This window comes from Mastigoproctus giganteus, chromosome 13 (genome assembly GCF_048544385.1).
Source record: "Mastigoproctus giganteus isolate SK-2022 chromosome 13, ASM4854438v1, whole genome shotgun sequence".
Taxonomy (NCBI): domain Eukaryota; kingdom Metazoa; phylum Arthropoda; class Arachnida; order Uropygi; family Thelyphonidae; genus Mastigoproctus; species Mastigoproctus giganteus.
The window spans coordinates 16,935,331-16,949,658 of record NC_143587.1 but is presented as its reverse complement, the minus strand read 5'-3'; the positions used below and the strand labels follow the sequence as shown (position 1 = coordinate 16,949,658).

Here is a 14,328-nt window from a genome sequence, read left to right as displayed (position 1 = left end):
ATTAGAAATCAAACTATTTAGCAACCAGCGAAACCTAAAATTCCAAATTTGTATATACAGTGAGCTAAAGTTAGTACTGAAAATAAATATTATCTGTAATAAAATAATTTTTCCCAACATTAATGCTATACCAAATTCAAAAAAGAAACTTTCATATTTTGGATGACATATAATATGATTCAAAACTAACTTGTAACACTAAAATGCACCATTTAGACTACTTTGAAATGGAGGTATGAAAAAAAAAAAAAGAAAAAAGAAAAAAAAAAAGATACTATAGAGCAAATACAGGCTAGTCCTTCCCTCCCCACTCCCCACCCCCAAAGCAACACTAGTTGGGAACTATACTATTTTCACTATAAAAGTTTGGCTATCTCCATCACATTTATTTTTCTGCGCTTTAACAAATTCTTACTCTAAATGTGAGAATTCTTCCATTTTTGCAACTTAAGTCAGAAAACATTTTTCACACAGTCATATATTGCATTATTCCAACAAGAAAAAGTATATAGGAATAGGCACTGACGGGTTGCACTAACTTATGTATAAGAACATTACACTATGCATAAGTGAAAATATTAAAATTCATTGCAAATATGTCAATGTTCTGGATACCATGATGGACCCCCAAAAAGTCCGGAGTGCACACCAGAAGGTTTAGTGCAAAACAAATATACATAGGAACACAAATCACAGGGAACATTTAACATTAATCCACCAAATGTTCTCAAATCCACCTTTCAAAAGCAAACAATTTTTTAATGCATTTTCATTTCTATTTTGCATATGTGATGTGGACCCACAAGTCTTCAAGTACTGTGAGGTTCTTTTGGCATTTGAGAATACAGTAGCAACTTTGATGCAATAGCTCATGTCTTCCTTTCTATACACAGAACAAGTTTCAGTATCTGCAATGAAAACATTCAGTAGAAGTTAAGGTGATGAAAAGGCTTAGATTTAATAAAAACTCAGTATTTCATAAATTAATTCTTAAACTCCAACATTATATGATACAGACGCATAAATATAAGTCAAATCAGAGATCAGGAATAGTTAACTTTTTTTAAATAAATAAAATATATAAATTTTCTGTTCATACCTGGGATAGCACCATTGGGTCAGAGGAGGTTCACAAAATAGACAATACAAGAATATTATCTATGTTGTAAAACACGAGGATACCACGAGACTGCAGTACACATGGAGTTTTATTGCTACCTTAGTATACCACAATGTAGGCGTAAATTCAACTAATAATCAATTTCTTGCATTATAGCAGCATCTAGCATTACAGTGGCATTCATGATACAGGTCTTTCAGTCATCAATCCTGATGGCTGTAATATGATAAATTGTGCCTTAAACATATACCCACATCAAGTCAAGAGAAACTGTCTGGGAAGCAGTATGGCCAAAGGATTAACCCATTTCTGCCAATTCATCCATTACTGAGATACAAAAGATTCAACTTTATGTAAGTGCTTGTTTGTTTGGTTTTTAGGAGCATTAGCAACTAAGGCCATATTGCTCCGGGGATATGCAGTGGTCATTCACTAACCTTTCCGCATCCTCCGTATTTGGTGGGCACGAGCTCGAACCCCGATCTAATCAAGAAGCGTGTGCTACGCACTGCTGCTCCTGCCCACCTGGCTACGGAGGTGCCTTATGTAAGTGCAATTTGGCCACTGTTGCCCTTGCACCATTAACTCTCACTCCAACAACATTATGCACAGCATCAAATTCAGTACCTACAACCACACAATCCAATAAGATGGCATCCCACCCCCCTAGGGAGGGTTTAGCAAAAAAAGAAATCTCAAAAATGAATTTCTGGGAAGACAGACTGGCAAAGAGGGAGTGTATCTGGGGACTCCACTCCCTAGACACAATCCCTCTTTTATTTCTTCATGTGCAGATTTCTTCACTGATAGACAATGTTGTTTAAGACATGGTGTATCATTGCTACGCTCACCAGGACTGATCTAAAGCAGTTTCTCAAATCATGTTCCGTGAGATATGAACAAGTGTTTTACAAAAAATCGTAATTAATAATTTAAAAAAATAAATTTTGCATATTTGTAGTGTACACCACTTTTTGTATCATTATAATATTTAACATAATTTTTTTTCAGTTATTAATATACTGGCATAGACTAATAATCAAATAGATCGAGAAACACTTTATTCTGGCAGGCTTTGCATAGAGAAGTACGTGTAGAGGTAATAACACCTACGAAAAGTAGCAATGTGGTGATCTAGTATGCCATTCATATGCGATTTAGCCTGGAGTACACGGGTTGAAGGAGAGGGGAAAGCGAACCGATATCACAACTAAACTCACTTCCTTGAATAATTTTTTTTGATAATTATTAGTATTTTGAAATATTATTAAAATAAATGACCATGGATTTGTGGTTGAAAAAAGGAACTTTAAAACGAGAAGCAAAGTACTTCTAGTAGTGCAACTGTGGTCAATGAAAACGAACACAATATTGTCACACTTCAAAGTGAGGATGAACAATTGCAACCTTTTGTTCCACAAAAATCCAAAGTGAAAAAATAGGAACTAACTAATAAAAGATCAAAACGAAAGTATAATGACAGTTATTTGAATTTAAGCTTTACATGTGTTGGAAATAAAGATGCTCCTGATGCAGTGCGTTTTATGTAATAAAATATTATTCTTTGGCTCCTGCTAAACTTGCGTCTTGTAAGTGTTCCGTGAATATCTTGTGAGATGAAAAGTGTTCCGTGACTAAAAAAGTTTGGGAAACACTGATCTAAAGATTCATATCATGAATGCTACTGTGGTGATAGATGATACTATGCTGCAATGTACATAGAAGGACATTGATTATTTGCTGGTTATACTCTGTGCCACTAAGGTGTCCCCCATTGAGGTATATTAGGGTAAACAATGACACTTTGAAAGATTTACTACAAATTACAGCAAACTGCATGGTTATGGTTGCATTCATCTGTCTGCAACATCCATGAAAAACCACACAGGAACTTTACAGGCACCCTGTATTTCCAACTGGTAGCATGGTACACTATCTTGCTGAAAATTTTCATCACCAGAACAACAGTAAGACACCTAATCTGCAAATATTCATGTAATCCCGTCAATAGGTGTTATTGCTATATATTGGGGGGGGGAGGGATCTTAGATTCACAACAAAACATCCAAGAAAGAATTGTGACCCATTATTTCCACCATACACAGAGTAAAACCTCAGTAATAGAAGGTGTCCTTATATTATATTCTATATTCCAAACTACAGAACATAATGGTATGTAACTATTTTCAAGTCTTCATAAAAACAAGCAAATTTATTAACATATATTAAAGATACAGCATTTAGATGGTAATGGGACATAACATGACAAAAAGAAACTTATAAAAATGTTTATATTCAAAACAAAATTGAATATATAGAATTGAATAAAGAATTCAAATAATGTAGAACACAAATATACTGTAGTGGACTATCTTGATCATGGATAATGTTCTCATTCGTATAATGTTATACATATCAAAAACATTTATTGTAATCAGAACTTTGGATTTCACTATCACTTCTGCCTTATTATGGTTTACCCATGTGCAGTGGAAGTGATTACATAACATCCTGTTTTGTTCTTGAACTCTGACACATTGCACGTTGAGTTCGCATGATGCTGGTGTCATTACTCCATGAAAGAAAAAAAGTACTGTATCTGTAACTGAGAGGAAAGTGGAAGAAAAATTGTTGAAGCCTAATGTGAAAAAGGTACCTGGAGTGGATGGGATCTATCCAGTTATATTAAGGGAGGCAGCAATGGAGGTAAACAAACCCTTAGTCATAATTATAAGATTATCTTTGGATTCAGGGAAGGTCCCTATGGACTGGAGATGTGCAAATGTATCCTCAATTCACAAAAAATAATCTGATATCATATGTTGGATTTCAGGACAGCTTTTGATATCAAATTATTTTTTGTTACTAGTGGAGTCCCCCAGGGCCCAGTTCTGGGCCCCATTGTTTTTTCTATATTTATCAGTGATATCGATGAAGGTATATCAGGCTTAATGTCTAAGTCTGCAGATGATACTAAGGTTGGCAGGGTGGTTAACGAAAGTAATCAGTGTATGCTACTGAAACAAGATCTAAAATTAGGAAAATGAGCTGAGAAATGGCAGTTGAAGTTTAACACTTGACAAATGCAAGGTACTTCATATGGGTAGCAGTGGTACCAACTGTGTCGTGCTACACTCAGGGTAGTGGAAAATGAAAGATCTGGGAGTAATAATTGTGCAGTCAGATATAAAGTTCTCTAAGCAAAGCAGACTGCCAGGACAGCTCATGGGGTTTTGTCAATGATATACAGGAACTTTGCTAGCAAAGAGGTGATTATCCCATTGTACAAGGCAAATTAGGAAGGTTGTAGTCTGATAGAACAGATGCAGAAAAGGGCAAAGAGTTTGATGAAGGGAACAAAAGGGTGGTCTTATCAAGAAAGGCTTCATTTCTGCAAATTGCAGTATCTGGAGCCTAGACAACTGAAAGGTGATATAATTAAGGTATTTAAGAATTTGAATGGATTTGATTCAGTTCAAGCTCAATGCCAATGGCATTCTTCCTCTTTTTAGACTGCAGGCATGAGCAAGGCATAAATTCAAATCAAAAAAGGATGGTTGCAGGAAAGATGAGCAGAAGTTTGCCTTCAACCAGTGGGTGGCTGTTCGTTGGAACAAACTTTCATCTGGGCTGCTCCTACCGATCGAACTGTTTGTCATTAGCACATTTACCCTCTTCTAATTGTAATTTTAATATATTTTTATTTATTTTTATATGGATTTCCTTAAAACATTATGACATTTATATTTTTCTTTGACTTTCTTGAAGAAATAGTGGACAACCAAATTAAAGTATTTTATATTGCTTATTTTTAATGTTTTCTTTCTGTCCACAATTCCTTTCTGCATCAATAAACAGCACCAAACAGCTGCATTCTTGTTTCATTAATTATTATTAATATCTAATAATTAATAGCTAATTAAACAGTGTCCTGAAGTAATCAAAAAGCAGCACCCACTGTAATATCAGGACTGGCCAACCTGCGGCCTGCCACATATTTTGTGGCCCACCACATGATTTTTATACTACTGACTACATCAGTGGGAAATCATTCACTAGCTACATTAGGCACGATAAATATAATACTAGACCAGCTTTACTTCCCTGAATCCCCACCACTCGTTCCCTTCTTCGAACTGGAAACTCTGCAAATGGAAGCAATTGGTATTGGTTTACAGTGCAACAATGAATTAAAACACATTCATGCCATGACATCAAAAATCAACTTTTACAACACGTATATGACAGCAAAAAAGTATCCCAAATTAAGATTTTTTGCACAAAAAATTGTGAGCACCTTCGGATCCACATGTTTGTGAAACTTTTTTTCAAAAATGAAATTTATTAAAAGTAAATAGAGCTTCAATAACAGATGAAAATCTGGAAAAATCAATTAAAATGTACAACTACCAATATCGAAGTAGATTTTAAAAAATTGAGTGATCGCAAAGAAAAGCAAATATCTCATTGATGTAGATATATAATAAAAATGAATGAATAAAATAAATTTTGATTGCATCTGATTTTTTTATTTTTAAAAGATCATTTTATTTTATGTGGCCTGCAGAAAATTGTACTTCGTCAAGGCCTGCAGAACGATTTGGGTTGGTCAGGCCTGCTAATATGATTTTTACACAATAAATTATAATTAAGTGTGTTATATGTTAATAATTAACATATAAAAAAAAAATATCACACCATATATACGATATATATTATACAGTACTATAAATCAATGAACTGATTCAGTTCATAACTGATTTCAGATGTCAAAATTGCTAACCATTTTTTTTTTTTTTTTTTTTTTTTTTTTTGTATTGTGTAAGGATTTTCTACAATTATTAAATAATCATTTTTTAAATATTATTTAATTAATCCAACTAACAATTAGTGTACTTTATAATAAAATGGACAAAATTCAGTTAAAGTTAAGAAAATAGAAGAATATTAAATTCAGAAGCAGATTCATCAGATTTCTTACAATTAGATAGTATGAACCAGAGCTGTAATGCTCAATACAGCTCTCAGTAAGATTTCTTACAATAAATTCTAGGTCTTATGTCTCAAATTTTTTATGATTTCTCTTTTATGCACTACACTAGATATTTCCCTTTTCAGACTAACAGTAACCTGCAATCATGTGTACATTCTGATTTACCATCTCCTTTATATTTATTTTTGTGGAATTGCTCACCCTGTATCTTGTTTCATCCTGTATCAAAGGAATGCAAGAAATGAACCTTTAAGTTCATCTTACGTTCTCATTTTTGAAATTTACTGAAAATATTTAACAATACTATCAGAATAGTATTGTTGAAATACTATTCAACCTCAACCCTCTCCCTCCTCCCTATTGAGGGAGGAAGGAGAGGGTTGAGGTAGGTGACTGCCGACCTCTAAAGTATGAGAGGCTCAAAGATGGGGTGTATGTGGGCTCAGCCTATTTTGAGTGTAGTTTCAGTGGCACTGATGTGCCAATTCTAAGCAATGGCGGATATTTAAATTACATGAAAAGCTTATGATTTTAGTGTCATTGGGTGTGATTTCATTTCCCTCCTACCAACAGTGTGCAGCTAACACTGAGTGGACAAAGTCTGCTCTAGTCATGGTGATGTGGTGGTCCCCTCAGATGGTCTATGCAGTAAATGATCCCGCACAGCTTCAGAGATGGTATTGGTGCGGATGTTATAGCTACATAAGATTCTGGATATGCCTTGTGATAATGTAGGGTAAAATGGAATGTGGGCGATGCCTGCGAAACTGGAAGTGTCAGGGTGATGATCATCAGATGAGGAATTTCTGGTGTTATGTGAGCATGATGTTTGCAGTTCCTAGTAATTGAGGGTCTGTTCGGGATAGATGCATTTGCTGAGGTCGGATTTTGTTGGAGCAGTGTGAGCAGGTATAGGCATGTATTGGGTCTATGTTCAATGAATCACATAACAGATGAGAAATTTGGATATGGAATATCCTTTTTATTTTTAGTGTTATAGTTTTGCACTTTAGTAAGCAAAATAGCAATCATTTTCATATCTTTTTTCATATCTTTTCATGATAAACCAAGGGAACAGCAAAAGGTAGAGACTTTTCTTACCTTGATCCAATTTCCTCAACTGTTCAATGCAAGTATAAAAAAACTTTGTGTAGAGACATCATTTATTTGATTGCAAAGTTTCATCTCAAAATATGCACAATATGCCTTTTTAACAAATTCTGTAATTTTACCCCCTTAGCTTTTTTTAAAACAAAAAAGCTATCAAAATTTGTTGCCCTAAGGCACAATAAAAATTCATAAACACTGTTTTACTTGGGTTGAGCTATACAAAGTAAAACAGTACTGAAAATTACAATTCCTAGTAGTCTTCTGTCCACTTACATAGACGCACACGCACACACACCAACTTGTGCTGTGAATTCTCAACACTTTTGACCGTGCTCTTTGTTCATGTTCCTACAAGAAAAATTAGTGACCACTGGTCACCAAACTTCTAATAATAAAAAATGCAATATTTTTGGTTTTTTTATTCAAAATTTGTATGCAAAGTAGAAAAATGGAATTCATTTTTGAACTTAATGTACAAAAATAACTAAAGGACACTAAAATTTCCAGACCTATACCATTGCTGTCTTTTGCTATTGCTGAAACAATAGTTGAAAAATTCCCTACAGTATTACTCACCCTATCACAGAAACTGACCAGTTTCAACGGCGCAGCTTGGCTGCTGCCTTAATCACAGACATTGGATGATTGCAAGCCTCACGATACAACTTGCATCCAGGAACATTAAATACTGAAGCCTCTGTAACAATAATTCAAACTAGTTAAGAATATAGAATAAAAATTGTGTATCAGTTAAGCTATTCATTAGGAACTCTCTGTATTTTTAATGCAAACCAAAATTTAAAATAATGGTAGATTTTCTACTAATAAAAGGAATAATATATTTTTCATTTTGGTTTTATTTTGACAAGTCAAGCAATTAAAACAGAACCAAGTTAATTTTAATGTGTTGAGAGAAGGGCAAAACCTGGATGTTCATAACAACTCTTATTGTGTATAAAGTATTAACATTATATAAGTACTTTCTATAGGCTGGGGCAGATCTAGGTTCTTGAGGGCCCAGAGCTGGCATTCTTAGTGAGCCCCTTTTAGGTAATGGTATAATGTGCATGGCACAATCAGTTAAATCAATGTGGTCACTTTCTGAATACTCCACTAATATTCTATTTGTTCTTGTTGGTAAAGATAACAATCACAGTGTCGATACATAATATTTTAGGAACACATTTTAGGAATTTGTTCAAACATTGTCAGAGTATGAAAAGTGGGAGCATGGTTCTACCAGGGTCATGTCAGAGCAAGTGCGGTATCCACTACCAATAACATTCTAATGATGACAAACTTGCAATTTGTAGATTTTGGTTGAAAGACTGCTTTAAGGCCATAATAAACAATAATCATTTAAAATTAGAATGTCAAGAAGAGTGTCTGTATGTACTGTAAATAATAATAAAAAAAAACGTTTTGCAAATTAATGACAATACCCTAACACAAAGAAATACAAGTTAGTTATTTGGGGATCCAGGACTTGAGGGGAGGCCAAGGGCTCAAGCCCTATTAGCAATGCTTAGATCTGCCCCTGTCTACAAGTATTAAGTAACCTGTAAAGTTAGGAATGGCTCCCAAATCTTTCCCAATAAGGTCTGATGAAAACGATTCAATAAGGAATCCACAAATTTTACGAATTATTAATTAGTTCTATTCTGTGGGAGTTTAACTTACTTACAAAGTATTGTCATACTTTTTACACAAAAAAATTCACGATAACAATCATAGTTTAATTAGTTTTATTCAACAATAATTAATTCATCACATAGGCTCTTAGAATCATACAGTATGTTAATAAAGATTTATATTTCATATTTGGATGATCATACTCAAAACACTATCTCGCGTTACTTTAAGAATCTGTTCAGACCTATAATTCCATCTACACAATGACAGATATTCTATTTTATATTAAATAATGAACACCACAAAATAAGTACACAAAATATTAACTATGCTAATGTTTTAAAGGCAGTTATAGTAGCACACGGGTACAAATGGAGCTGCCGAGTGCCATCTAATTTAGTTTCAAGTGAAAAAGCCATATGGAGTAAACTACTCCATCTGCTGCTGGAGTGGAGTTTACTTCAGCAGCAGCAGATGGTACTCCAAATTGTAACGGCAGTGCGAAGCCTGACAGGCCCACCTATTTCATTTTCATTTCTGAAAAAAAAGTTTGTTTATTAAAAAAACTCTTTCTTCCAGGATACTAATGCTTGCTTTTCCTATGAACTGAAATACTTATTAAATGAAATTTTTTTTAAATGAAAAATTTAAAAGCATTGTTTTTTTAAACTTATTTTCAAAAAATCAAATTTTATTAATTCTGTTGGAAAAGACAAATATCAAATATAAACATGAAGCTATTAGTGACTTCCTTTTGCAAGTTCATAAAACCATTAAAAGGGCAAAAATTCACATACATGTATATTATTACATTTTGAAAATTTCACTTAATTCTGCATAAACTCCAAATTGTATCCACTTCCAAAAGTATAAAATAAAACTTTGTAGGAAGTTTTTTTGAACTGGCAATTAACACAAAACAGATATTTTTCAGGTGGACTTGTAAAGCCATGCACCACTGCCACCAGGTTAATCCATAGGTGGTGGCAGGTCATCTGACAAGTGCCCTCAAAAATAACATTCCCATGTTAACTATTAATCAATGATTAAAAAAATCTGAAAATTTTTTCTACCTTCCTAAATGTAGTCAAATTTTAACTATAATAGTTTGTGAAGTGATTTTTTTATGGTTTTCATACAGAAATTGCACATGTCAATGACTGCAGGAACAAACAAGGAAGTCTGAGTGTGCAAGCATTACTTTGACCCATATCATCAGATAAATGCTCGTCTATATTATCTTCCCCCAACTAGCACTTCCCCTCAACCCTTAACATATTCTCAATAATACTGGAGAACCCTTGAATTACCTTTGTTCAAATGAATTCTTTCTCTGCAAATAGATTTCTTCTATTTGCAGAGAAGGGATTTGGAGACAAGTGGAGACATGCAGATAAAAATAAATCAAAGCTTGAGTGCACATGTTGGCATTAAACATTAATCTTTGGATAAATGTTTAATAAGACCGGTAGAACACTGGCAACCAACTTCAGGCAAGTATTTAAAGAATAGGTTATAAATAGCGAGAAAAGTTATATGAGCACTTTTCAGATTACTAAATTGAAAAGTACAAAAAGATGTAAAAAAAAAAAAAAAAGTTATGTATAAATTTATTTTAACAACAGTTTTTAAAATTTTCACTTCCATTCTGAAAGTAGATTAACAAACTGGATAGAACCAGAAGGATGTTCCTGACTTAGTCATTGTCTAGAACAAGCAGACAAAATTTTGTTCTTTTGTTTGCTGCTTTATTTCTCCATGTGATTGCATGGTGCATACAAGTTCCCAGTGAGAGTGCAGCTCAATTGGCTGTGCACCATTTTCAAACTGGAATTTTTTTCATGGATAAGTTTCCAGTACTTCTCAATATCATTGGCCACAACTTCTGCCCATCCTACCTGTGCTACTGCACAGGTAGTGGTTGGCTTATGGCATTTTGAATGTAATGTAGGAAGAGAACCATGTGATATTGATCTTAGTTATTGAGTAATTTAGCAAGCATTGTACTCCCACCTCTGTTAAAACCTGATGGTTTTGTTGCCACCTCAGATAAAGATAAAGTCAACTTACTTGCATCCTACTTTTCTTCTAACTCTTGTATTGAAGATCTTGGTAAACCACTTCCTATAATTCCCAATACGCTCCACTCAATGCCTGCTGTGGTCTTCCATTGAAAGAATGTCAGAAGAATTATGAACGATCTTGATACCAAGAAAGCTCCAGGTCCAGATGGTATTTCTCCACTTGTTCTCAAAACCTGTGCTTCTGAACTTACTCTCTTGTTCTGTGACACCTTTTTACACTTTCTTATTCCATTGGCGTTTTTAGTTTGGAATCTCTTCTGCTTGGAAATTTGCTCATGTCATCTGTTTGTTATTTGGTTTTTTAGGAGCATTAGCAACTAAGGCCATATTGCTCCGGGGATATGCGGTGGTCACTCCCTGACCTTTCCGCATCCTCCGTATTTGGTGGTCACGGACTCGAACCTGGTCTAATCAAGAAGCGTATGCTACGCACTGCTGCTCCTGCCCACCTGGCTACGAGGCACCATTGCTCATGTTCTGCAACAAGTTCCTAAAAAGGGTGACAAATCCTTCCCATCTAATTATCACCCCATTGCACTTACCTCTAATCTTTCTAACGTAATGGAGAAATCCATTATTCCCATATCTGGGGTGTGCCCCTAAACCTCTCTCAGACTTTTAGACTCCATTCAAAAGAAGGCAATTAGGTTAATTAATGACTCATCTCTTACAAAGTCTCTCCACTTCCTATCTCACAGGTGTTGTTTCTACTGCATGCCTTTTCTTTAGCTTCTGTGGGCATTGTTCTTCTCAACTGGCTTCTATAATTCCCTCTCTCTCTTCCAAAAAAAACCCCAAACAACCATTTCCAGTCAGCATCCATTTCCTGTCCAACTTCAAGCCTACAGAATCAAAATCAACTTTTCTTCTTTCTCATTTATCCCTTAAACTTCAATTTTCTCGAACAATCTTCTTTCATACATATTACCTTGATATTACGATCTACAGAATTCAGGTCTAATGTCAACAAATATCTTCTCTCACCTTCTCAACCTTCAATCCATGCAAGGTACTAAAGTATTATAGGATCTATTATCTTTCACTTTTGGGATTTTCATAAAAAAAACCATAAAGAAATATGTGAAACAGCAGATGTTTTCTAGTATTAATTTTGTCAATTTCAGTGTGAGTCTAGACATGCTCACACTGATGTACAGAGGTTCTTGGTTGGAGATAAGTGCACAAGAAAGCTTGATACAAATTATCTCAGGCCATACTTGGCATTTTGGAAACTTCTCAGAACAATGCTGAATATGACAGGATATTCAGCCAGCCAGGTGAGAGACAGAGGGGGGGGGGGGGAAATCCATTTCAAACCTTCTCTTTCTGGTGAAACAGTATCTTTCGTTAAGCAGTCATAATATGTTGATTTCTAGCAGACAGTTCATACAGGAATCCAACAACAGAAAAATTGTAGATAAGGTAATGTTTGAAAGAATACTGTGCTGGTAAATGATCCCTTGGCTGTATTTTAATATAAAATGCTTGTTTTGTCAGCAAAATTTAATGTCAAGTCCAAAGTCTGGATTTTAAAAATCTCTTGCTTACTTGATCTACAGGTTTTCCAAAATCAAAATTTGGAAGTTATGCATCCACTTAATCAATGTGCACAATTATGTGAAAAAGCGTATTACAATATTTATTATTATTTTTAACTTCATAAGATTGATTCATAACTTACGTTCGGGTAGATCATATACCTTTGAAGGTAATTCCAGGAAATATTTATGATGTAGAGCTTCTGAAGCTGAGATCCTCTCATCAGGATGAAGCTAATAGAACAGAGTGAAAAAAGTTAATGAACATATGCTAATAATTTTGTTAAAAAAATTACCTAAATTCAAAATGCATTTTTTAAAATAAATACACAGTACTGCCATAAATACTGTCACAAAAAAGTAAGACTCCGGTAAAAATAGAAAATGATATCACAGAGCTGTGGGTTTTGCATCATGTGTAATGCTAATATATGGTTTTCTTTAACAGGTATCATCAACCAGTAAAGGATGCCAGTAAAAATGGAATGGGGAGATAAAGAAAACAGGACTACTGTCATAGGTCTTCATAAGACAGGACAAGATACATGTACAATTTTCAAACTTCTGAAACCACTTGGAATATGCCGAAGATTTGTCTACAGGGCAATTGATAGGTACAATAAACAACAGAGAATTGATGACAGGCCCCAGTCCAGCCACCCAAGAACAGAGGACCCCTGCAGCTATCAAGACTGTGGAGAACAGAATTCGTACGAATCCCGTACAAAAACATGTCCAGAGAAATGGGAATATCACCACGATCAATGTCACGCATAATCAAAAGTGATCTAGGGATGAGTGCCTACTGCAGGAGAACAGGACGGTTCCTAACTCCAACTCTGATGGAAAGAAAGCACAAAAGATCAGAGGCACTGCAGCATCAGTACACGAATGGTAAGCATCAACAGATACTCTTCACAGATGAAGATTTTTGCTATTGAGGAGAGTTACAATTGTCAAAATGGCAAGGTGTATGCCCATAGCTCTGCAGAGGCATGTCAGGCTGTTTAACGGGGTCACCATCCAGCATCAGTGATGGTTTGGTGGGGAGTTTCCTATGAAGGTGTAACAAAGATGCATTTTTGCATTCAGGGGGTGAAAACCAGTGCAAGGGTGGACCTGAATGATATTCTGGAGCTGCAAGTGAGACCCCTCAATCAGACTCTCTTCAATAGTCAGCACTGTATCTTCCAACAGGACTCAGTGCCTGCCCACAAGGCAAAGATCACCCAAACATGGCTGACTGAGAATGTGCCAGAGTTCAATCATGACGAATGGCTTCCCTCCAACCCAGATCTTAATCCACTTGATTACTGTTTGTGGGCTATTTTGGAAGGGATGGTCTGTGGTAAAAGGCATGCCACATTAGAGAGCCTGTGGCCAATTTCCTACTGAATGTTGTGCATACTTCTATTGATGAATGGCTGGAACGTTTGAAGTCTTGTGTAAAAAAACAAGGGGGGAAGCATTTTGAAAGAGTGTTGTGTTGCTTCATTTGTTGGATGTTCAAGGATGAACACAGAGTTTTGAGTTACTGTGTCTTTTTATTTTGTGGCTACATGCAGAAACACACGACAGTATTTATGGCCGTACTATGTATACATACACAGAATTCAAATGCTTCATAATAGCTCAATGACTACTGAATTACATTCCAATAACTTTTAAAAAATATGTTTCCCAAAATATAATCTGAACCAATCAGAGTGGAACACCTATTGGGGAAATAATGGAAGACAGTTTTTAAAGATAAAACAAGATAATTTAAAAGTGTCATTATATAATTTGAGTGACTTAATATTTTCTGCATTTATTAATAGTATTGTCAGTTTATGCCCCCAGTGTGACATC

At 35.0% G+C, this 14,328-nt stretch overlaps 1 protein-coding gene across 1 annotated transcript in view; it reads right to left on the bottom strand.

The window, feature by feature from the left end:
* Positions 1-822: 822 nt before the first annotated feature.
* Positions 823-14,328, bottom strand: part of LOC150075807 (cyclin-dependent kinase 14-like) — a 258,765-nt gene continuing 245,259 nt past the window's right edge. Inside the window, exons 16-18 of the mRNA XM_090387155.1 lie at positions 12,621-12,711; positions 7,800-7,920; positions 823-908 (exon numbers count right to left, since the gene is read on the bottom strand). Of these exons, the coding sequence (XP_090243281.1) occupies positions 7,823-7,920; positions 12,621-12,711 (189 nt within the window). The 3' untranslated portion in view covers positions 823-908; positions 7,800-7,822. The remainder of the gene's footprint in view (positions 909-7,799; positions 7,921-12,620; positions 12,712-14,328) is intronic.